This window comes from Sceloporus undulatus, chromosome 1 (genome assembly GCF_019175285.1).
Source record: "Sceloporus undulatus isolate JIND9_A2432 ecotype Alabama chromosome 1, SceUnd_v1.1, whole genome shotgun sequence".
Classification (NCBI taxonomy): domain Eukaryota; kingdom Metazoa; phylum Chordata; class Lepidosauria; order Squamata; family Phrynosomatidae; genus Sceloporus; species Sceloporus undulatus.
In genome coordinates, this window is record NC_056522.1 from 45,786,328 (window position 1) to 45,810,561 (window position 24,234).

The 24,234-nt window shown below is 40.2% G+C and overlaps 1 protein-coding gene across 1 annotated transcript in view; it reads right to left on the reverse strand.

The window, feature by feature from the left end:
- Positions 1 to 24,234, reverse strand: part of CDC42BPA (CDC42 binding protein kinase alpha) — a 261,009-nt gene that overhangs the window by 138,128 nt on the left and 98,647 nt on the right. Inside the window, exons 6-7 of the mRNA XM_042445935.1 lie at positions 5,690 to 5,783; positions 3,290 to 3,494 (exon numbers count right to left, since the gene is read on the reverse strand). Coding sequence (XP_042301869.1) covers positions 3,290 to 3,494; positions 5,690 to 5,783 — 299 coding nt within the window. The remainder of the gene's footprint in view (positions 1 to 3,289; positions 3,495 to 5,689; positions 5,784 to 24,234) is intronic.

Genomic DNA, 24,234 nt, shown 5'->3' on the forward strand with positions numbered 1-24,234 from the left:
TTATTATTATTATTATTATTATTATTATTATTATTATTATTATTATTATGTCGAAGGCTTTCATGGATGGCATCCATAGTTTTTTGTGGGTTTTCCGGGCTATGTGGCCATGTTCTTTGTGGGTTTTTCAGGCCATGTGGCCAGATGCTGGCGAAACGTCAGGAAGAAACTCTTCTAGAACATGGCCACATAGCCCGAAAAACCCACAAAAACTTTTATTTATTTATTTATTATCCTGCCTTTCTCTAGGCACAGAATTCAAAGCAGGTCACAACCATTTGAAATGAAGTAAAATTTATAAACTATTAATACAAAAGTTAATAATATTAATAATAATTTTTATTTATATTCCGCCTCTCCCTACTGATCGAGGCAGGTTACAAAAAAAATAAAATAACAATAAAATGCATTATACATTTAAAAATTCAGCATAATCCCCTACCCCCAACCTACCTCCCTCCCCTAAAAACTTGAGCCAAGACATCTTTCATGGAGTTGATAGGAGCTATCAATAGATCAGTGGAAGGGGGGCTGATCTGGAAACACCTGCCGGAAGAGATCCATAGCCTAGGAGTGGCAGATGTAAAGGCCCTCTGGGAGACCACAGCCAAACTGGTCTTCTTTGCTGCAGCAAGTTCTTCCCCAAGGACCTAAGTGTGCAGGGTGAATTGTATGGAGGAAGGTGCTCCCGTAACTAGTCTGGACCCAAGGGCTTTAAATGGTACAACTTACACCTTGTATCATGCCCAGAAACGAACTGGCAGCCAATGAAGGGAATTTAAGACTGGTGTTATATGGTCAGCTCCGGAGGTTCCGGCGACCAATCTGGCAGCCATATTTCGTACCAATTGAAGTTTCCAAACTTGGCACAAGAGTAGGCCCATGTAGAGCGCATTGCAGAAGTCGAGCTGAGAGGTTACCAGTGCATGTACCACTGTTTCTAGGTCCTCTGGTTCCAGGAAGGGTCACAGCTGGCGTATTAGCCAAAGCTGAAAACAAGTGCTCCTGGCGGTCGCGTCTATCTATGCTGACAACTGGAGCAATGAGTTCTGGAGTACACCCAAGCTGCGGACACAGTCTTTCAGGTGAAGTGTGAACCCATCCAAGAACTGCAGGAAAAGAGATTCCACCTCAACATTAGGAGGAATTTCCTGACAGTAAGGGCTGTTCAACAGTGGAACACACTTCCTAAGAGTGTAGTGGAGTCTCCCGCCTTGGAGGTCTTCAAACAGAGGCTGGATGGCCATCTGTCGGGGATGCTTTGATCTGGATTTCCTGCATGGCAGGGGGTTGGACTGGATGGCCCTTGCAGTCACTTCCAACTCTATGATTCTATGATTCTAACTGGGAGACATATCTCCATCCCCGGATTTGGAGTCCTTATAGCGAGTACCTCCATCTTGTCTGGATTCAATTTGAGTCTGTTTTCCCCCATCCAGTCCATTACCTCCTTAAGACATTCATTCAGAGGAGAGATGCCATCCTTAATCACTGCAGCAGTCCGAGACATAGAGAAACATTTTTGGGTGTCATCAGCATTCTGATAACACCCTGCCCCATGTCTCCAGATGATATCACCCAGAGGCTTCATGTAAAATACGTTAAATAGCATAGGAGACAGAATGGCGCACTGAGGGACACCAGATTTTAGCTCTTTTAGAAGAGCAACTGTCTCCCAGCCTCACCATCCGGAATCTGCCTGAGAGATAGGAATGGAACCTTTGTAATGCAGTGTTTCCAATTCCCAATTCTCCCAAGCATTCCAGAAGGATACCATGGTCGATGGTCTCGAAGGGCACTAAGAGGTCCAAAAGCACCAAGAGGGTCACGCGTCCACTGTTGATGCCTAAATGGAGACCATCGACTAAGTCGACCATGTCAGTCTCAACTCTGTATCCTGTCCTAAACTTGGTTTGAAATGGATCTAGATAATCCATTTCCTCCAAGACTGCTTGGAGTTGAATGGCCACAGCCCTCTCAATCACCTTCCTCAAGAATGGTAAAAGAGAGACCGGCCTATAGTTGTTTTTGTCCAGGAGGTCAAGAGAGGGCTTTTTCAGCAGAGGTTTTACCACTGCCTCTTTTAAGGTAGATGGAAAATGGTCCTCCCTGAAGGATGCATTGATTATATAGCTTAAGAGTATCTTAGTTGCTTTTCCCCCCTGGACCACCAGCCATAAAGGGCAAGGGTTGAGAGGGCATGTAGTCTTTTTCAAACTCCCAAGAAGCTTGTCCACATCATCGGTAGTCACTGACTCAAACTGATCCAGTATAACTTTATTCACAGAGCCGCTATATACCTTTCCTGTCACTTTTTCACTAACGCCCGCATCCTAGTCGGCTCTTATCAAAGAGATTTTATGTACAAAGTAGTTGTTAAAGGTGCCACAGCAGGCTATGGTAGGCTCTACTAAAGGGTTCTGGGTGGTGGGGATCTGCGTTAGATCACTTACCACCATGAATAGCTCTGCTGGACAAGACCTCACAGACGCAATACATGCAGCAGAGAAAGACTTCTTTGCTGCATCTATTGCCACATCATAGGAATCAAGGAAATCCCTATGGTGTGTCTTGTCAGATAAGAGCTGGGTTTTTTCGCCAGTGGCGCTCTAGTCGTTGTCCCGCTCGCTTCATTATCAACCTCCCTCCCCCCGTCCACTGTCAGAGGTATGCCCTCCCCATCTCTCTCCATTAGTCTCACCTCTTAAACCAGAGTTCTATTTACAATACAACAACAACAACAACAACAATAATACAGTGCACCCTTGCCTTACGTTCCAGACCCCCTGAGTAAGGCAAATAGCACATATGCTCGAGCCCCATTGAAAAGAATGGGGCTCGTGCATAATGTGCGGCTTTCAGTGTAAAAGGCATCTGCGTATGGCGCACTGTAATAAAATTTATTTTTACCCCACCCCTCTGTGTAGCGCAATGCAACTAGTTAAAAATACAAGTTAAAAACAGTTTTAAAACATACATAAAACATAATAAATAAAATACTCTAAATAAAAAATAATGAGTTAGAAAGATAACATCACTATTAAAAGCTGCAGCAAGAAATTAAAAACCAAATATCTTCCTAAATAAAAAGGTCTTTGCCTCCTGGCAGATAAAACCTGATAATACTATCCTATACAACAGTAGTTCTGAAGAGTGTTGTATCAATTAAATAGTAAGCCAGAGTTAATTAAATTAGTAATATAAAATGACAGCAGAAGAAAGCACTGAGCTGAAGCATTCTTGGTTCTTTGAGAGCTGTTTATGATTTATATATTCAAAAAAAGATTACTCACTTTATGGTTCATTATCTTTCCATAGGTCTCCACTAGAGATTCTGCATAAAAAGGTGTTTCTCCATACAGCATTTCATACATGCAGACACCTAGGGACCACCAGTCACATTCAGGACCATACTTCCCTTTCCCATCTTCCATGGCTTGCAAGATTTCTGGAGAGATGTAGTCTGGTGTTCCAACTGCCACTGAAGATTGAACCTGCAAGGTTTATGATTTCCATGACTAAAACATTATTAGTAATATTCCTATGAGTAAATGTGAATGTACACACTTTGGCTTCAAATGTTGATGGGCATGAGTAAACTGAAATAAAAAAGAGTTTTCTGTCAGGCCTATTAAGGTGGCAGGTAGCACAAGTACATCCTAAAATTTCTGCTCATTAATCTATCAATTATTTATTAGCAAAATGTATTATCTTTTGTCAGCAATTAAAAGAAGCATTATGTGAGACTGACATAGATCTTCCATGAAAATTACAGGCTTAAGGCAGTAAGGCCTAAATTTCATTGTTAGTCTTGGAACAGATACACTGATTCAATGAGATTTACATAAGCACTGATTTACTATTCAGTAATCAGTTCAGTAGGGCTTTTGTAGTTGGGACAAGAACTTGGATGTAGACGTAGGTAAATAGTCAAAGAATTCTCATACCTAGAATCAAACATTGACCAGGCTGCAATCAAGAAAAAAGAAGACTAGGAATGGGTAGGGCAGCTATGAAAGAATTAGAAAATATTATAAAGAGCAAAGATATATAACAGAGAACTAAATTACGCAGACAACAGTATTCCCCATCATCATATATGGATGCGAGAGCTGTACAGTGAAGGAATCAGATAGAAAGAAAATCAACCCATTCAAGATGTGGTGCTGGAGAAGAGTGCTTAGGATACCATGAACAGCCAAAAAGTCAAACAATGGGAACAGATCAAGCCGGAACTCTCCTTGGAAACCAAAATGATCAATTTGTGGCTGTCATACTTTGGCCACATAATGAGAAGACATGGATCACTAGAATAAACAATGCTAGCAAAGGCAGAGGGGAAAAGGAGGGGAAGACTGCAAGCAAGATGGATGGACTCAATCAGGGGAGTCACAGGCACAGGTTTAAAGGAACTGAGCTGAGCAGTGGAACTTCCATTTCAGGATCCCAATTCAGAGGGGTACTTTATGCCTCTACATGGATTTCCATCTGTATATTTAAGAAAACAAGAATAAAGAACAAAAGCAAACAACCCCCTAACTCACATACAGGTGACGTGTTTCATTTCCATGCCAATCCTTACCCCCTGTTTCAAAATTGTTTTTTTAAATAGTAAGAATTTTTAAAGACAGTTAAAAGTGAGGAATAAATGTTAGAAAATTCAATCAGTTCACATCTTAGTCGATATATGCTGTAAGTTTGGGCTGTATAATTAAAATATACAAGAAAGTCTAATATACCCTGGCCGTGACCCACAGTGCGTAAGAGATGAGACAACATGAAAAAACAAGGCGTAGGGGTAAGATAATTTCCCAAGCCAAGCCTACATGATTAGCCAGGTGACATTGACATGGGAAGATTTATTTTTTTCTTGTTTGATGTCTGAATTGGTACCTCTGCACCATAGGGCCTATAGTGAACAAATCTTTCCTTCATTGTATCTACCTATTGTCTATTCTATACTAAAGGCATCCAAATTCTGTCACTAGGGGCCTGAGGTGTGTAGTAGTATGTATTGTAAAGACAGAGCAAATAAACATGACTGCTCAACATTTATTCTTTATTCTGTCTGTAGGTTTGTATAACTACAGACTTTTTGCTAAGATATAAGTTAAAGACTATATTGTTTAGAGAAGCATTCCTAGAGGTGAGCCCCTCTCTGACCAGGAAGCCTCCTTTTAACCATTAATTAAGAAGCCAAGCCCTTCCTCCAGTCCATCTGCCTTGGTCCAGGCCTCGGAGGTGGAGAAGAACTGCTGGACCTGATCCCATTCCCCACCACCACTCCCTTCTCCTTTTGTGTCGTGTCTTCTTAGATTGTAAGCCTGAGGGCAGGGAACCGTCTAACTAAAAGATTGTATGTACAGCGCTGTGTAAATTTACAGTGCTTTATAAATAAAGGTTAATAATAATAATAATATAGAATCGTCTCAGGAGAGAATATTTAGTATATAAGAAACATTACTTAGTGACTATTATACAATGTGATATGGAATAGGGATAGATGTAAAATGAATGAATCTGATCAGTTAGTATTCCAGTTAAAATTAAATTCTATCCACACTATTACTCAAATGACAATTTTGCAGTCAGTAATATAGTTTTTATTACTAGAAATATAATTAGAAACTGTAACAGCAAATACAAGCATTTCAAAAGTAGCTGAAGGAATATTTTCCTCCTAATTTACCGTTCCATCTTCCATCAATTTCAGACAGGAACCAAAATCTGCTAACCGAATATGTCCATTCATATCCATCAAGATGTTGTCCGGCTTGATGTCCCTGTAAACAAAAATCATTTGGATCATTCTATCTTATTTCTTATTATATAAGGGCATATACATTTTTTCATTACATTTCAAATTGTTTATATATTATTTTATAAATTACGGAGATCAGAACTTGTTTGTTTCTGAAATGGCTGTAAACTGGTTAAAAAAATCTTAATCATACAAGTTTTATCAATTAATCATCAATTTGAATCTACAAAGACGTTCATATAGGCATAACATTGCATATAAAACTGTCTTTTCTTAGTTTTCCAACAATGCACGCATGTGTCACAGCAGGTGTAAACTTTAAAAAAGCATTCTGTCATGTGAGGAGGAAAAAGAAGAAACAACACTAGCAGTAACCTTATAAAACAGTATATGGATCTCTGAATCACTAGTTTATTAAAATAACTTTAAAACTAAATAAAACTTTCTGCTAACAAGCTAAAGAGTCTTACTGAAAAGACATCTATCGCAAACAACTCTGGAAAAATTGATATATGTCTCCTCAGTAATAAAATCAACCAAGTTCAATGGGGCTTACATGCTTTCTTATTACAGGACCACTCGAGAAAAAATTGGGGGAGGGGACTATAGTTATGGTAAGAGAGGCAAGGGAGATGGTGTGTCCATGTTTGTCTGTGAAATGTGTCTTTTCTCCAAAGAAAAGAGGGATCTCCAAAGGAGATTGTCGTTCACATCCTTTGTTACATACCCCTAAGTTTTACCCTCTTGCTTTCACTTTCACTTGCTTTCTCATACTACAGTCAGCCCTCCACAATTGTGGCTTTGACTTTTGTGGATTTGATTATTCATGGATTTTATTAATATGTTCTCTCTAAGAATCTCTAGGTCCTTCACTGTGACTTTTGGTTAAAGTTGACCATAGAGTTGTGCTGGAGGACCTAGCTATTCCTAGAGAGAACACTCCACTAAGCATTTGTAGCTCTCCCAGTGCAATTCTATGGTTAATGTCTAGCAGATCTTGACCACAGGATTGTCCTGAAGGGCCTAGACGTTGGTCCATCAATGATACCTCACCCCAGTCAAATTGGCTTGTATGTCTAGCAATGCTAATCCAAAATGCTGGAGGGGTTGTGAAGGTAGGGGAACCTTTGTACATATGTGGCTGGATTGCCCCTTAGTGCATGAGTATTGCACAGAAATTTTACAACTGATCTCCAAGATCACTAAACAAAGTATACAATTATCACCACTCCTGCTCCTGTTCTCCATTTTATGTATGAAAATAAAGTCCTGCAGCATAAAGAACTTATTATTAATGTTTGCTTCTGGCTGTTGCCAGGCTTGAGATAACCAAGAACTGGAAAACTGGAAAGTTGAATATTGCAAGATGGTGAACAAGACTATGGGACTTGTGGTTAATGGAGGAAATGGCAGATAACAACAACAGAGCAAGAGGTTTACACTCTGGATTGACCTTTCATAAGATTTGGCATCCATTTATCAAATATATCCAGCAAGATTTAGTCTCTAGGCATCCCCCAATTTTAGCTAAATTTTTATGGAAAGATGTCTTTCAGGATCCGTGAATACACCTTTTATCTATAATTTTCAGGGCCTTATCTGGGTTACTGCCTATATTTATTGTTGTTTTGGTGTACTGTTTGTTGTCATGTTTTGTTTTAGAATGTATTAATAATTTTTTTTTAAAAGGAAATTTATAAGCATTAACTTATTGCCCCATATATAAGTCTACCCATGATTTTGGAGTCAATTTTGGGGCATAAATTTCTCGACTTATAGTTGAGTATATATGGTAGTTTAAAACATATCAGAACCACTGGGACTTCTAATGGTTCCAATGATCTACGATGCATACTCTTTAGACTTCCGGCCTTTAAATTTAGTATACACACACCCGTTTGTATACATGAAACTCATGAATGCTGTTATACTTTGTTCTTTGAACATACCCCTCTTAAAACTAAGTTCTCGTGGTCATATTTTACTCTTTAATAGTGCTTAATACTGTATCAAGCTTTTAAAATGCACTTTAAATGCTAATAAAGGATGCTGTAACACACAACAGAATACACTGGTACCCCGGGATACGAATGCGCCGCCTTACGAAATTTCCGGGTTACGAAAAAAATCCATTCAAAAAAACTGTTCCGGGTTACGAAGGTCATTTCGGGTTACGAAAAATTTTTTGGTGCTTTTCGGCGCTATTTCACACGAAACCGCGGCTTTTCCCCATTAGCGCCTATGGCTTTTTCGGCTTACGAAGTATTCCGGGTTACGAAAGCGGCGGCGGAACGAATTAATTTCGTAACCCGGGGTACCCCTGTATACATTCACAAGCCAACTTATGCATGCCTTGCATATGCTCAGTTCATTAACTAAAACACACACAAACAGAATATACATTTTGCTAGGGAAAGCATGCCTTGACATTACTTGCTCCACTTACAAAACAGTATTTTGAAAACAACTCTAGTTGAGCATACAAAAGTAAATATAAGTAAAGTGTGAAGAGAAAGTGCAAGGAAAGTTCTATCATTCTAGCTCATTGTTCAATAGTTCCTATTACATACATTGTACAGTAGGCCCTCTGTATATGCAGGGGATCCGTTCCACCCCTCGAGCATACCAAAATCTGCTTATGCTCAAGTCCCCTTTCTCCCCAATGGTGGCACATGTGCATGCACACAACCATTTGGGATAAAAGTCCCTCGCCTCCCCTCCTCGCTTCCTCCTTCCCTCCCTTCTTACTTACCTTCTGCTGCTGCTGCTGCCGCAGAAAAGGCCAGGTGCCGGTACTGGAGGACTTGAAGGCCTCTGGTGCGGCTGCTCGGCCTCCTCACCGCCGCCGCTACCACAGGAAAAGCTGGGTGGTGGTGCCGATGCTGGAGGCCAAGTCTCGGCCTTGAAGGCCTCTGGCGTGCTGCCCGCCCTCCTTGCCACCACGAGAAAGGCCAGGTGGCGGTGTTGGAGGCCAAGAGGCCTCCACCACCACCACCTGGCCCTTCGACAGTGGTGACGAGGAGGCCAAGGCTTGGCCTCCAGCACCGGCACCACCACCTGGCTTTTCCCGCGGCTGCGATGGTGAGGAGGCTGAGCAGCCTCACCAGAGGCCTTCAACTCCTCCAACACCGGCACCTGGCCTTTCCTGCGGCGGTGGCAGCAGCAGTAGAAGGTAATTAAACAGGGAGGGAAGGGAGTTAAGGAGGAAGGGAGGAGAGGAGGGGAGGCGAGGGACTTTTGTCCCCAACAGTGGTATTTGCCATCCGCGGATGCTCAAATCCGTGCATGGCAAATCCTCATATAAGGAGGGCCCACTATATATACTTTTCCAGGCCAATGGTGAAGAATCTAAAAGGTGTGTGCATGTAAATTATTATATTTTGTAGAATGATTCTGAACAGATGAATGGACTAAAGAAGGCTAGTTCGTTGGAACTAAACTCCAGCAAATACAGAGGAATTTACATCTGAATAAGCACATCTTAGCACTATAGGTTTTAAGAATGATCATAAAAATTAATTGAAATAAACAGAGGATATACAATGACCAGGAAGATACAGATCCCATATTGGGAGAAAGATAGGATATAGGTTAAACAAACAAACAAACAAAATGTGCAATAGAAAGGTGAATGAACATGAGCTATCTAGAGCTAGCTATGCTCAATCCAAATATCATTTGAATTAGTTTATTTGGTGGTTCAGCATTTTCTATGTGCCATCACTTACCATGAAACATCTTCCTAGCACCCAGAATCTCATGCTGCAAACTGTTAACCGCCATTCCTACCCCACTTCAGAACTTAAATATCCCCTGTGGACAAAACATATTCCTCTTCTATTTTCTTTGTTCTGTTGGACTTTCTCTACCACACATTTTAATGTCTTCTCAGAGTTTTATTTGTTGTTGTCCAGCTTTTTTTTAAAAGCTACCCTGTTTTGGGCCATGAATTACGTGCTTACTGGGTACTGCAAGGGGAAGACACACGTCTGGCCTAGACACCACAACCATATAAAACCCTCATGCTATTATGACGGGGCTCTGTCCTGGGGCCAATGTTATTCAACATCTTTATCAATGACCTGGATGACAGAATTGGGAGCATACTTATCAAATTTTCAGATGACACCAAATTAGGAGGAATAGCTAATACCCCAGAGGACAGGATCAAAATTCAAAATGACCTGAATAGACTAGAAATCTGGGCCAAAGCTAACAAAATGAAATTCAACACAGAGAAATGTAAGGTACTGCACTTAGGGCAAAAGAATAAAATGCACAGATATAGGATGGGTGACACCTGGCTGAATGAGACTACATGTGAAAGGGATCTAGGAGTCCAAATAGACCACAAGTTGAACATGAGTCAACAGTGCGATGTGGCAGCTAAAAAGGCCAATGCAATTTTAGGCTGCATCAATAAAAGTATAGTGTCTAGATCAAGAGAAGTACAGTGGTACCCCGGGATACGAATGCGCCGCGTTACGAAATTTCCGGGATACGAAAAAGCTCCATTGAGAAAAACTGTTCCGGGATACGAAGGTTTTTTCGGGTTACGAAATTTTTTTTTCGGCGCGAAATTCAAACGCGACCGCTAGCCGCGCTTTGCAAAAGCCTTTTTCGGCTTGCGAAATGCATCGGGTTACGAACACCGCGGCGGAACGAATTAATTTTGTAACCCGAGGCACCACTGTAATAGTACCACTGTATTCTGCTTTGGTCAGGCCCCACGTGGAATACTGTGTCCAGTTCTGGGCACCACAATTCAAAAAGGACATTGAGAAACTGGAGCGTGTCCAAAGGAGGGTGACTAAAATGGTGAAGGGTTTGGAAACCATGTCCTATGAGGAACGACTTAGGGAGCTGGGGATATTTAGCCTGGAGAAGAGAAGATTAAGAGGTGATATGATAGCCCTGTTTACATACTTGAAGAGATGTCATATTGAGGAGGGAGCAAGTTTGTTTTCTGCTGCTCCAGAGAACAGGACCTGAAACAGTGGATGCAAGCTACAGGAAACGGGATTCCACCTCAACATTAGGAGGAACTTCCTGACAGTAAGGGCTGTTCGACAGTGGAACAAACTCCCTTGGAGTGTAGTGGAGTCTCCTTCCTTGGAGGTCTTTAAGCAGAGGCTGGATGGCCAACTGTTGGGGATGCTTTGATCTGGATTTCCTACATGGCAGAAAGTTGGACTGGATGGCCCCTGTGGTCTCTTCCACCTCTACGATTCTATGATTCTAAGACTGGCTACATCCTCAGGCTCAAAAGGTGTTAAAAGCTGGTTTCTTGCCTATGATTATATTCAGATTTTCGGTTGTCTATTCATGGAAGATTCAAAATGAAAAATGTGAACAGACATTGATAATTACTACAGAAAATAAAAGAATGAAGCAAGAACTATATTACATGTCAAATGGAATTTTATCATCCCCAGATGAGCAACCGAGAACCCTACATACCAATAAATAACATCTTGCCTTAACTTTTTTAGAAAAATAAATATAGCGTGCCTGCTCCATATGCGGATGCATCATATGTGGCTTCCGGTTTACGTGGAAGCCACGCTGCAATCAACTGAATGGTGCACGCACCGTGGCGTGCATACACCGCACCACTGCAAGTACGAGTCCCATTCTGTTGAATGGGGCTTGAGCTTACACAGTATTTGCCTTATGCAGGGGGGTTTGGAATAGATCCCACGCATAAGGCAAGGCTCCACTGTACAGTGACACTACAACATGGTTACATTACATTTGCATCTTTCAGATGTCAGTACCTGCCATTACCGGACAAATGTTGGAGCCCCAAAGAATCCCGTGGCTAATGTTGGGAAGTGCCCACCTTTTATTCTCTTCTGTATTTTTACATTTTCTAGAGTGAAGAGTCAAGTGCTAGGCTGGATAGCTGTTTTTACTATCTCCACTACTTCTAACTTTTGACCTTAATATAGCATCCCTCAGCAATGCTACTTGATCCCCATAGGCATTCTTCGGCAAAGGACACGTCAATGGTTGCTTACAAGTTCAGCACCAAAAGTAATAATGTGAAGCTGCTACTTTCACTCTTTTCAGCACTGGTGCCAGTGAAGCTTGGGAGGGAGGGCAAAAAGCCATGGCTTCCTTGAACCTGACATCAGCCCTGCAATAAGGAAGGGGAATCAGGTTTGTGACAACAAATTTACCTCCAATTTACACAGTTTCTTTGAAATTCTAAAGCGATCTTAGGCAAGTGGCAGATGTGACAATAATCACTTTATGCTCATGTTATCTGAAAAATGCCACATTACGACATTCAGTTATCACTACATGTACACGTCTATGTACTTCTGAACAGAACAGTTTATTTCTTTCAGCAACAAAAATAAAAATTGGAAAACAATTATTATTGTTGTTTTATTTATTTGTATCCCACCCCCCCCCCCCCCAAAAGCTGGGACCCAGAGCAGATCACAATGTTGTTTTTTTTAAAAAAGTACAATGAAAAACATACAAAAGTGATACATTAAAACAGAATTAAATGATTACAATATTAAAATAGATTTTTGCTGAAGCTGCCAGGCACAGATGCAGGTGAAACATCAGGAATAAACTCTTCTAGACCATGGCCACATAGCCCAAAAAACCCACAAAAACTACGAATGCTGGCTATGAAAGCCTTCGACTTCACATTAAAATAGATTGCTCATTAAAAGAATAAAGTACAATTAAAAAGTGTTTTAAACACTTTAAAACAATACAACATCCCAGCCTGGTCTTTAAAAACCTGCTGTTTTAAAAGCCTGTCTGCATACGAAGGCTTCAACCTTCTGGCAAAAGGACAAGGAGGGGGCCATTCTGGCCTCCCTGGGAAGGTAGTTCTACAGTCTAAGGGCAGCCACCAAAAAGGCCCCCTCATGTCCCCACTAACCGTGCTTGTGATGGGGGTGGGACTGAGAGAAGGGCCTCTCCTGAGGATCTCAGGGCCTTTTGTCCTTTTAAACTGTATTTTATTCTTTTAGCAAGCAATCTATTTTAATGTGAAGTCAAAGGCTTTCATGGGGGGGGGGGAGTGTTATTAGTATGCAGATGTCTCGGTCTTCAACTTTGACTTCAGATCTCCTCTCTCAATAACTGTCTTAAAGCAGGGATGAGGGAAAACAGATTAAAACTGAATCCAGATAAAATGGAGGTACTTACAATAGCAACCCTGAACCTAGGAACTGGGATACAACCTGGATGGGGTCACACTCTCCTCTAATAAAAAGTTATTAACAAATATAGATTATGTAAATTACCAGTATACAACTGAACTTTAGTGTTCAGCTGTATATCTTTGCTGTGCAGGATTGTGTCTAGTTCTTTCATAGATGCCCTTCCCAGTCCTAGTCTCTTTCTGATTACTTGACTGTATTCTCCATTCTGCTCAATCACTTATTCAAGATATGGGAAGTATTTGACTATTTCAATGCCTTCATTGTCTATTTTAAACTTATAATAATCATTGCAGAAAGATAGAAGCAAACTAAAAAAGGAAAAACAAGAGATCTCTTCCACGAGATTCACAAAACCAAAGGGTAATTTAAAACAAGGGCATGGATGCTCTATAATCAGCAGAGGGACATAATACACAACCAAGATACAATAAGGCAATGGAAACAATACACAATAGAGACAAAAGGATGAATGACACATGGGAGAAAGGATATATAAAAATGAAACCAGGTTTTGAAAATTTAAATGAAAGCTGCATTCAGAGCATCTGGGAGGAATAAACCACCAGGAATAGATGGCATACCACTAGAATTGCTGTTGTCTACAAAGACAGAATTGACTTTAGCCCAAGCTAAAATCTGCCAATGAATAGAGGGGGGGGGGGGAGAGGAGGGAGGCAAAAGTCCACAGATTAAAAACAATCAATATACATTCCTATCGCCAAAAGGCTGAAGTAACTATAGGACCACTGCATTACTTTCCCATGCAAAAAATGTTATGCTCAAAATTCTACAGGAAAGTCTACTATCCAATAGGAAAGTGAGAAATTCCAGAGGTGCAGGCTGATTTCAGGAACACAAGAGGCACTAGGGATCACACTGCAAATATTCAAAAATGGAGTGCACCAGAGAATTCCAGCAGAAAATCAGCATGTGCTTTATAGACTATAGCAGAGCCTTTGGTTGTATAGATCATGAAAAGCTATGTATTGCTCTTAAAGAATTGGCTGTAACACTGCATTTGATTGTCCTGATGTGTAAGGCAGTAGGAAAAGAGGATCGCCACATTCCAGATGGATTCTCATCAAGGAAGCCATGGACCTGCATCTGCAAGACCTGAACGGGGCTGTTGCTGACTTGGAGGTTTCTTATTCATAGGGTCATCATAAATCCACATTGACTTGTGGACAGTTAACAACATGTGAAAATCATTATTCTTTCATGATAAAAGGATAAAAAGAATGCAAAGAAAACAACCACTTTCATTAAAACTAAAATTCATTATGCAGCCCCAGCTTGGATTTTAAGGACTCCATCAAAGCACTAAGGTAAATTAGCAAAAATGTGACTAACTAATCCAATTTGTAAAGCTCCAGGAGTAGACTGTACTAAGGAAATGAGATAAATACTCTACAACTGAAACACGACAAATTGTAACAATTAGAGGAGAATATTCTGAAACTCTGGAGATTAGCATGCCATTCATTAATACAAACTAATACTGAATTAAAAAGTTTAATTATATGCAGAGCTTCCATTTCCATTTTCTGTTTCTATAGAATGATATTTTGAAAGGCTACCTATCTAATTCCCAGTACAGTAAATCAAGCTGTTTTGCAAATCTTATTTTCATTATTTGGATGTAAAAGCTATTTCCATTCATTTGTTATAGAAAATATTATCAATATAACTGAAGTAAATAAAATCAAGTTACTGCTCTTACAGAGACTTTGGGGTGGAATAGAGGGGCATCCAGAAAAAGTCTGCTCCAGCCAGAAGTGGGTCAGAACCCCGCTATCCGCATGGCCTACTCGAAAGGGGGCTGTAGACACAGGAGGCAACTGGCAGCGCCAGGAGTCAGACTATCCCAACTCCTTTTTGCTCCAGTCCTAAGGTCCAGAGAGCAGCTTTGGCCCAGCTTCCAGCCGCTCTGGATGTGTGCATTGTTTAAACAGAATGCCTCCAAAGCAACCAGAAGCTGCTTCATTTGGTCCATCAGTTCTGCCCTTTTAGTCTAGTTTTAGGCATGTGACCTCTAGTTTTTAGAAAAAATTAATGTTTTTTTAAAATAATATGTTTTATTTATATTTTCCCGCCTCTCCCGGCGGATCAAAGCGGGATTTCAGTCAGATTAAAAAATTCAACAACAACAATTCTATAACAATGTTAAAATCACAATAAAAATCATGCATTATATAAAACAAGTTAATACCATACAATATAACATCTCATGTTAACATCCAAAGATATATTTCTATTCGAGAGAGAAGGTATTTCTTCCATCTATAGTAGATCAGGAGGGTATGCCTGGTGGAATAAGTTTTCAGAGCCTTCTTAAAAGCATCCAAGGTGGAAATAAGCCAAAGGTCTTCCAGAAGGCTATTCCAAAGTGCAAAGGCCATTGCCATGTAGGCTCTCTGGTGAGTGGTTGTTAATCTCACTTTAGGATGGTCAAGTAAGTTCTTCCCACCTGTTCTGAGAGTGCGGGGCGGATCATGTCGGGAGAGGCATTCCCTCAAGTAACTCGGGCCCAAGCCATGTAAGGCTTTAAAAGTAATCACCAACACTTTGTATTGGGCCCGGAAGCGAATTGGCAGCCAGTGTAGGGATTTTAGCACAGGTGTTATGTGGTCTGACCTAGAGGTCCCAGTGACCACTCTGGCTGCTGCGTTTTGAACTAATTGAAGCTTCCAAACTTGGTACAAAGGTAGCCCCATGAAGAGCGCATTACAGAAGTCCAAGTGAGAGATTACCAGTGACTGTACTACAGTTTCTAGGTCCTTTCAGTCCAGATGTATCAGCCCAAGCTGGTACCAAGCACTCCTGGCCATTGCATCCACTTGAGATGTTAATTGTAGAGATGAATCCAGGAGTACTCCCAAGCTACGAACTTTGTCCTTTAGGGGAAGTGTGACCCCATCCTGGACTGGATGACAAATCTCCCTACTTGGACCTGGGGTACCTATCACGAGTACCTCCGTTTTTTCCGGATTCAGTCTGAGCTTGTTTTCCCTCATCCAGCCCATTACTGACCTCAAGCAGGCATCCAGAGGAGAGGTGCCTTCCTTAGTCACTGTATCAGTTGGAGACATGGAGATAGATCTGGGTGTCATCAGCGTACTGATAACACCTTGCTCCATGTCTCCGGATGATCTCTCCCAGCGGCTTCATGTAAATGTTAAATAGCATGGGGGACAGAATGGCGCCCTGGGGGACGCCAGATGTCAGCTCCCTCTTAGAGGAGCAGCTGTCCCCTAGCCTCACCATCTGGAACCTTCCCGAGAGATAGGATCGGAGCCACTGGAGAGCAGTGCCCCCGATACCCAACTCTCTCAGGTGTTCCAGAAGGATACCATGGTCGATGGTATCGAAGGCCGCTGAGATGTCCATGAGCACCAACAAGGTCACACTTCCCCTGTCGATGCCCAGACAAAGATCATCGACTAAGGCGACCATAGCAGTCTCCACTCTGTATCCCGCCTTGAAGCCAATTTGAAATGGGTCTAGATAATCGGCTTCATCCAAGACAGCTCGGAGTTGAAAGGCGACCACCCTCTCGATCACCTTGCCCAAGAATGGTAATAAGGAGACCAGTCTATAGTTAGCCCTCACAAGGAGATCTAGGGAGGGTTTCTTCAGGAGTGCTTTTAGTACTGTATTGCCAGTTTCAAAGTAGATGGAAGTATCCCCTCCCTGAGGGATGCATTTATTATAAGTTGTAACGATGTTTTTATGGCATCTCCTCCCTGAACGGTCAACCAAGGACAAGGGTCGAGGGGGCAAGTGGTCTTCTTTACACTCTTAAGGAGCTTGTCCATGTCATCGGTATTTACAAACTCAAAGTGATCCAGCTTTATCACGGTTACAGAGTTACTGGATACCTCTCTTAGTGGTTCTGTCGAAAAGCCAGAGTTGAGATCAGCCCTTATCCGAGAGATTTTATCAGCGAAAATGTCATTGAAAGCATCACAGCAGGCGATAGTTGGTTCTAACAAAGGGTTCTGGGTGGTAGGTAGTTGTGTTAATTCCCTAACCACCTTGAACAGCTCTGCTGGGCATGACTCCGCTGATGCAATCCATGTCAAATGGCAAATGGCAACAAAAGCCAGACACACAAATGCACTATAAGGCCCCAATATAGTTCTATTATTCCACCTTCACATTAGTAACACTGACATAGGTTCAAGTAAATTCAATATTTAACCCAACACATGTGTAAATTTTACTCATTAAAAAGTGTGGGAAGAGGAGGAGGAGAGGTCAGGGGCTCCAAGTCTCGTGCCCCCCTTGAGCAACTCTTGTGCCCCACCCCCAGGAGATTTCACTACATCGTTTCAGTACCACTGCCCTAACCTAAGTTGAAGCTAAACAAAAGGACATTTATTATTATATGTGTGATGACATAAAATTCTTGTACTTGATCACATCACTTCTTTGATAATTTTTGGAAGGTTTAGTTATAAATTATTTAAAAATAGACACACTCAACATAACTGACTATATAAGAAAGCAACCTGTTTCAAAGACAGTGCCAGGATATTAAAAGCACTGCATGAACTTTCAGGCCCAGTATGATTCTCTAACTGTACTTCAGCAAACTTATTCCTCACTTTAAATTTCAGCTTCCATTGACATCAAATGTCAGGAGTCAATGTACTAACATTCAAAGTCTACTGTGATATTATTTTACATAAAGATACAACTTAATATTACATTTTCTTCAATAATGGAAAGAACATATTAAACCACAACCATCTGTGATTTAATATTCTACATTCCAGCATAATACTGTAGTCATCTGTACAGACCTGATTGGAGGATGAAAATACTCTTGCATTTCAAATGTGCATAGCTACTCACTGTAATTCCTCATTCAACCAACACTACTTGCTGTCTTTCAAGCTAGGCTTTGCATTCCTCAAAGGAAATGTTACACCAAGAACATGCAACAGAGGTCTTGCCCATTTGATTCAGCTATTTTTTTAATTAAGCGTTTTTACTTGTTTTATAACAACAATACAAATCAAACAATGAATACATATGCAACAAAAAGCTTTGGAAAACTATATGCAAACTTGCGTAATAGCTATCTTTTGTGAGATAAAATATTATGGGTTTCAAGTTACATTTCCATGCTACAATACTTACCTTTGACCAAGAAAGCTAAAAAAATAAAATCTGTTTTACAAGTCTCAAGATATAATAATTTCATGCAATTTAATTAATTGCTTTGATTGTGTATTGATTGTGCACCGCAGGGGGTTGGACTGGATGGCCCTTGTGGACTCTTCCAATTCTATGATTCTATTACATATTCTAATTAGCAATCTAAGTATTTCTTTCCAGTGTGCATATAATTTCCAAATTAAACTTGGTGGTGACCAGATAAAGGAGACAGAGAGAGACACAGAGAGAGAGAGAGAGAACAGTATTATGACAGTATTATGAAAGTTGGCAGGGCAGACATTCTCATGAAACAAAACTAGTTACTGAAAATATAAGTACATCACATGTTAATACTGCTACTACAAGTCTATAGCATGGTCTAAAGATTAAATAATTAAAGTCTGTTAAATAATGCTAATTCACAAGAGTGCTTTTAGACTTGTGTGGTAGTAGAAGTTGTTGCCCGATAAAGGAGTACGAAAAGTAATCTTCTTAAGAATGTCACATCCATCTGTAAGTACCATATGTCAAAAGAATCTTGAAAGGAGAGGCTATAGAGGAATCCAAAATATGTTCAGCTGTTCTAATGTAAATTGCTACCTGATACTGTAATCTCACTACTGTATATATTTTACTGCAATAATCTCACCTCTTTTTCTTTGTTCTAAATATAGCCTACATATCTTTTACACTATCCTATTTTGGCATACCTAGCAAAGTTTAACCTGTTAAAAGAAAATGGAAGAACACTGCCACTAACAGAGACTAGAGAAGAGTTGAACCAATTGCTACCATCTTACTTCATGTTATGAAAATACATATTAAAATAATAATTACATGAGAACAACTCCACATTTTAAAACATGAGTTATTTTTTGAGGGTGGTTACTTCTTGTTTCTTTTGTGCTTTCAAGTAGTTTCCGACTTATGGTGACCCTAAGGTGAACCTATCATGGGGCTTTCTTGGCATGTTTCTTCAGGGGGCATCTGCTATTACCATCCTGAGAGAATAAGAGCCTGTGCCTTGCCCAAGGTCACCCAGTGGATTTTCATGGCTGAGCTGGAATTCAAACCCTGGTCTCAAGAATCATAGTCTACTACTTAAACCACTACGCCATGGTGGCTCTTGTGGGGGTTACTACAGTACTTTAATAAGACTACTCCTTTTCCTATTGACTTGAGGCTCCTAAGAGCTGGTGGAGGAGAAAAATGAGAGTAAGAAATTTGAAAACTGATATTGGTGCAACGTTCTGGAGGATGTAGGGGTAAACACTGGCCTGTGCTCTCGACACTGTTCTATACTCCTGTTCTAGTGGCTGCATTTTTACACAGGACACACAGTGGTCATAAAGGAAGTAAGGCAAAGTCATCATCCTCATTTTCAGCAGCAGAAGAATGCCAGTTCCAAAGTAGCTTACTATTCCAATGCTTGGCCTCTGGGAGAGGTTCCTCGGAAACAAAGACCAACATATGCAAAATTTTGTATTTTTCTCTTGTCGATTTTCATTTTTCAAATTTCAACTCAGTTCTTCAATTTATAAAAATTTTGAACTCTAAGGTGGAAGAGCTTTACTGCATGAGGCCCATTCTTGCAGCAATCATGTCGGGGCAGGGGGGGAGAAAAGATACCGTATTCAGAGACCCAATATTTCACATCTTTGAAATTGTGCAATTGAGGCTGCTGCTGCCATTGCACTCTCTGCCTGAGTCCCCGTTAACCTCACCTCCCAGCCTTATGCCCTATCCAGTGTGCCTTTCGGTATTTTTTTAATATATATAAATAAAATTCTTTTAACTCATGCAGTTCTGGAGCTCTACTACACCGATGGCAGTTAAGAAAATTGTAAAAAGAGAAAAGAAATAGGGGATTGACACCTCAACTGATCATGCTACTTTCTCCTTTGAGACTGGACAGGGCAGGAGCTAAGCAGTTCCCCCTTCAAGTCTATCAACTATGAGAATTCCAGCTTCCATATCAATTGTTCTAAGATTTCATTTCTCTTCCTTTGAATACATATGGAAAGCACCTCCCTCCACTTTTTTTAGGTTTTGCTCTAAGCACTTACTCATTCTGAACTTTGGTTTTTCCCAGCACTATCTGTATAAGCCTAGACTATATTTGTGTACTCATCTTGATTACCTGTCCTTTTTTTCTGTTTCTTTTGCGTATTCTTAAAAAAAAAAATGCAGCTCCTTTCTAAAGCTGGCTTTGAGTCCTGTGCAAGAAGAGAGGCAAGACATAAATAATAAAACAGTTAGCCAACATTAGACATGTCTTATGTATCATCCACCATTGGAATTGCTTGTCTCTGTGTTATTTAGGCCCCTTTAGGAGCACTGACACATCAAAGACTCTCTACCCTTGTATTAGATCTAATCAGTGAAACCTACTGAGTCTCCCTCCCAGTTTATTAAATCAGCTCACTTGCAATCCAAGACTACCGTACATGTTGGACTACTTTCATAATTTGGTTTTCCATAAGCTCATGCATTCCAGCCTCGAATGGACTCCTTCTTCTGAAGCTCCCACTACTTTAATCTCATTGACTAACTCTTCCCTATAATTTAAGATCTAGTCAAAGTCAGTCAGATCTCGTTGTTCCTTCCACCATTTCCTGGAAAAAGAAATTGTCAGCAAGGCATGTCAGGAATCTATTGGACATTCCAGGCTTAGCAGAATTTGTCTCAAAGGAGATACAAGATCACATGAAGTCCCCTGTTTTTAGTAATACTTTTTTCCCTAAAGCATCTGTCATTTGTTTCAAGAAAGCATTTGAGTTCACATAAACACAAACACTGCTTCCAATCTTTCTTTAGGGAAAGAAAAAAATGCCTTAATGGGCTTAATCTGCAAGCATCATTCTTATAAGGAACATCAACTGTGATAAACCAAGCTCATTTTTAAAAACTAGACCAAATAAAAGTTCAGTATTGAACCTTGAACTGAATCTCGATAATAAAAAGAAATCTGTATATTAACATTAACTTGAAAGTCCAGTTACAAGCCTGGAATACTACATTTATTGAGTTATAGCAATCCTGTATACATTCACCATCCTGAATTTGGATTCAACATCACATGTGTAGATATCTGTCTGCCTTGCAAACATAGCCTCAAAGCAAAGTTCATCAGTGTCCACAGAGAGTTTATCCTAGTCTCTTAGGGAGAGTTTCCCAGGAACATTTATTGTATAAAACCTCGTGAAATTAATACAGGAGAGGTTCCCAAGGCTTTTCTTTCCAAGGCAAGCAAAATTTAAAAGCTCACAGCATGAACTATTTGCTGTACTAATCTCTATGAAGGCAGTAGTTCTCTCAAAGCCCTCCACAGGACAGAAAATGACCAAAGCAATAAGAATTGTTTTAAAAGGTAATAAAACACCAGCCACATAGTAAAATGTCTCTATGATTGCATTTGAGGAAGTAGACCAAGTCTATGAAAGCTTATCCTACAACTTCTTTCACACAAACAAAAATCCATCAGTGATACCTTTATTGGCCAACCAAAATGAACAATATACTTGTTCCAAGCTTTTGAAGCTCCATGGGCTTCTTCATCAGGCAAGATGTTACAAACCAAACAAGAGAAAAATCTTTGTAACATCTTGCCTGATGAAGAAGCCCATGGAGCTTCAAAAGCTTGCAACAAGTATATTATGCATTTCGGTTGGCCAATAAAGGTATCACTGATGGATTTTTGTTTATATTTGTTAAATGGCCAACACAGCTACTCCTGAATGTTTTCTTCTTTCAAACAGTCAGTCTCAAAGCTCCTACAAGATCTCTTTACATGGCTGTAAAATGTTAATGTACAGTATATTTTCCAAGTTTCAGTTACAAACATAATATTTCTATTGCTGAATGTCCATATAAAATGGCTAAAATGGCCCTTAATAACATCATTAGTACTACTTCCCTCCACTTCTTAGTTTTGAGGCTGAAATTTCTGGAGGGTAGAAATGTATGAAATAGTATTCACATTCCTGTTCATGATGTGGTATTACTGTCTGCTCCAAGAAAAAGAATACTAATCAAACAGCCCAGTCCTTTGAACCACTACAAGAGTTCTTATATTTTTAAATTGTACTCCAAATTATGCCAGACAAATTAAATGAATAATACCATCACACAGGTAAAGTAAGGCTAGGCCACGAAGGTAACCTGAGAGACTGGTGAACATATCCCAATCTATCTGTTAGGTGCAGAAGGCAATTCAGGCTGATTCATTAGATCAAGAATCCACACTGCTAGGAACATAGTATCTGTAATCTCTTGTAGGCTACACAGTCTATTTTCAAATCATACACAAATTAACATTTTAAAGAGCACCTGGGCTTTTTGTCCTAAAAGGTAAAGTTTTTGAGCAAAAAGGAAATCTCTGTGGAAATCCATGGCAATACAGTACTTCTTTCTCATGTGATTGCCTAATTCACAACAACAACAGCAACAACAACGTAAAATTCGGAAGTTGATATGCAATTTCTTAGACTATCTCCAGAAATACAAAATTATCCAAAATGCTTCTTGCTCAGCGGCTTCACCCCATTAACTGAAGAGCTATTACCTATAAAGATTGTAATCTCATATTTAACAAATAACCAAATAGACAGTATACTGGGAGGAATGATGTTTGACAAATTTGATGACTATGGCCTAGTTCAGATGGTCAGTGAACTTCACATCAATACCTGTAAGTATGCACAAATTATCAGAAGGTACTTGTTTTTTTTGGAGTTGAGGCTCTCTAAGGGGCCTCTACACGCAACTGGTAATATTTGAAAAATCATGGCAAGTTGAGAAAGGTCTGAGTACAGGCTGACAGAGGACAGTCCCACATCACACATATCTCCCTCTATGCTTTGTTAACCCATTCGCCTCCTAGCAGTGATGGGTACCCTACCAAAGATAGGAGGATGGGAGAGAAGATGCACAATTTAGTGCTCTCCATGCTCTTCCACCCAAGGACAAATTGTAACTTGCCTGACAAATTAGCTGGCCCGATTTAATTGTCATACTCATCCTCAAGGTTCAGGCTCACTGGTATCGTAACTTCAAATCTAAGTCTGGAGCCAAATTGAAATAAATCTGCACAGTTAGTCTTATCCAAAAATGTCTGACAACCATAGTTAGTCTCACTAAAAATGTCTTGTCTGATGAAAATATGAATATTGCATGCAACAAAAGGCATTGTGAAAAAAGGATATGGAGAGCATTTACAAATGGTAGGTGCTCATGGTACTATATGAAGAAACACTCACAGCAGTGGGGCTTTCTTAAAGCACCCCATTTAAAAAATATTTTATTTTATTCAGTTAAATCATACAAGTACATGGTTTGAAACTGTTTAAACCCTGGAGATCAGGGTTCAAATTCCTGCTTAGCTTAGTCACATTTTCTCAGCCTCAGAGGTAAGCAGAGGCAAACCCCCTCTGAACAATTCTTGCCAAGAAACCCCTGTGATATGGTCACTTTAGGGTTGCCGTACGTAAAAAAATAACCTGGAGGCACAAAACAACAATCATTTAATATGTTTTGTGGTTCTTGTTGTTAGCTGCCTTCAATTCAGTTTAGACTCATGGCGACCTAGTGACTGGGTTGCCACGAGTCTAAGCCAAACCAAAGATAGCTAACAATAGAACAAAACATATTAAATGACTGTTGTTTTGTGCCTCAACCTCTCTGCTAAGAGAGGGCTAGACTCTGGAACTTGTAGTTAATGGAGAAAATGGCAGATAACAACAACAGAGCGAGAGGTTTACACTCTGGATGGACCTTTCATAAGATTTGGCATCCATTTATTGAATATATCCAGCAAGATTTAGTCTCTAGACATCCCCCAATTTTAGCTAAATTTTTATGGAAAGATGTCTTTCAGGATCCCTGAATACACCTTTTATCTATAATTTTCAGGGCCTTATCTGGGTTATTGCCTGTATTTATTGTTGTTTTGGTGTACTGTTTGTTGTCATGTTTTGTTTTAGAATGTATTAATACATTTAATAAAAAAAACACCTCTCTGCTAAGGTCTTGCAGGTTCCGGCTGTGACTTACCTGATTAAATCCATCCATCTGGCCTGCGGTCTTCCTATATTCCTACTGCCTTCTATCTTCCCTAGC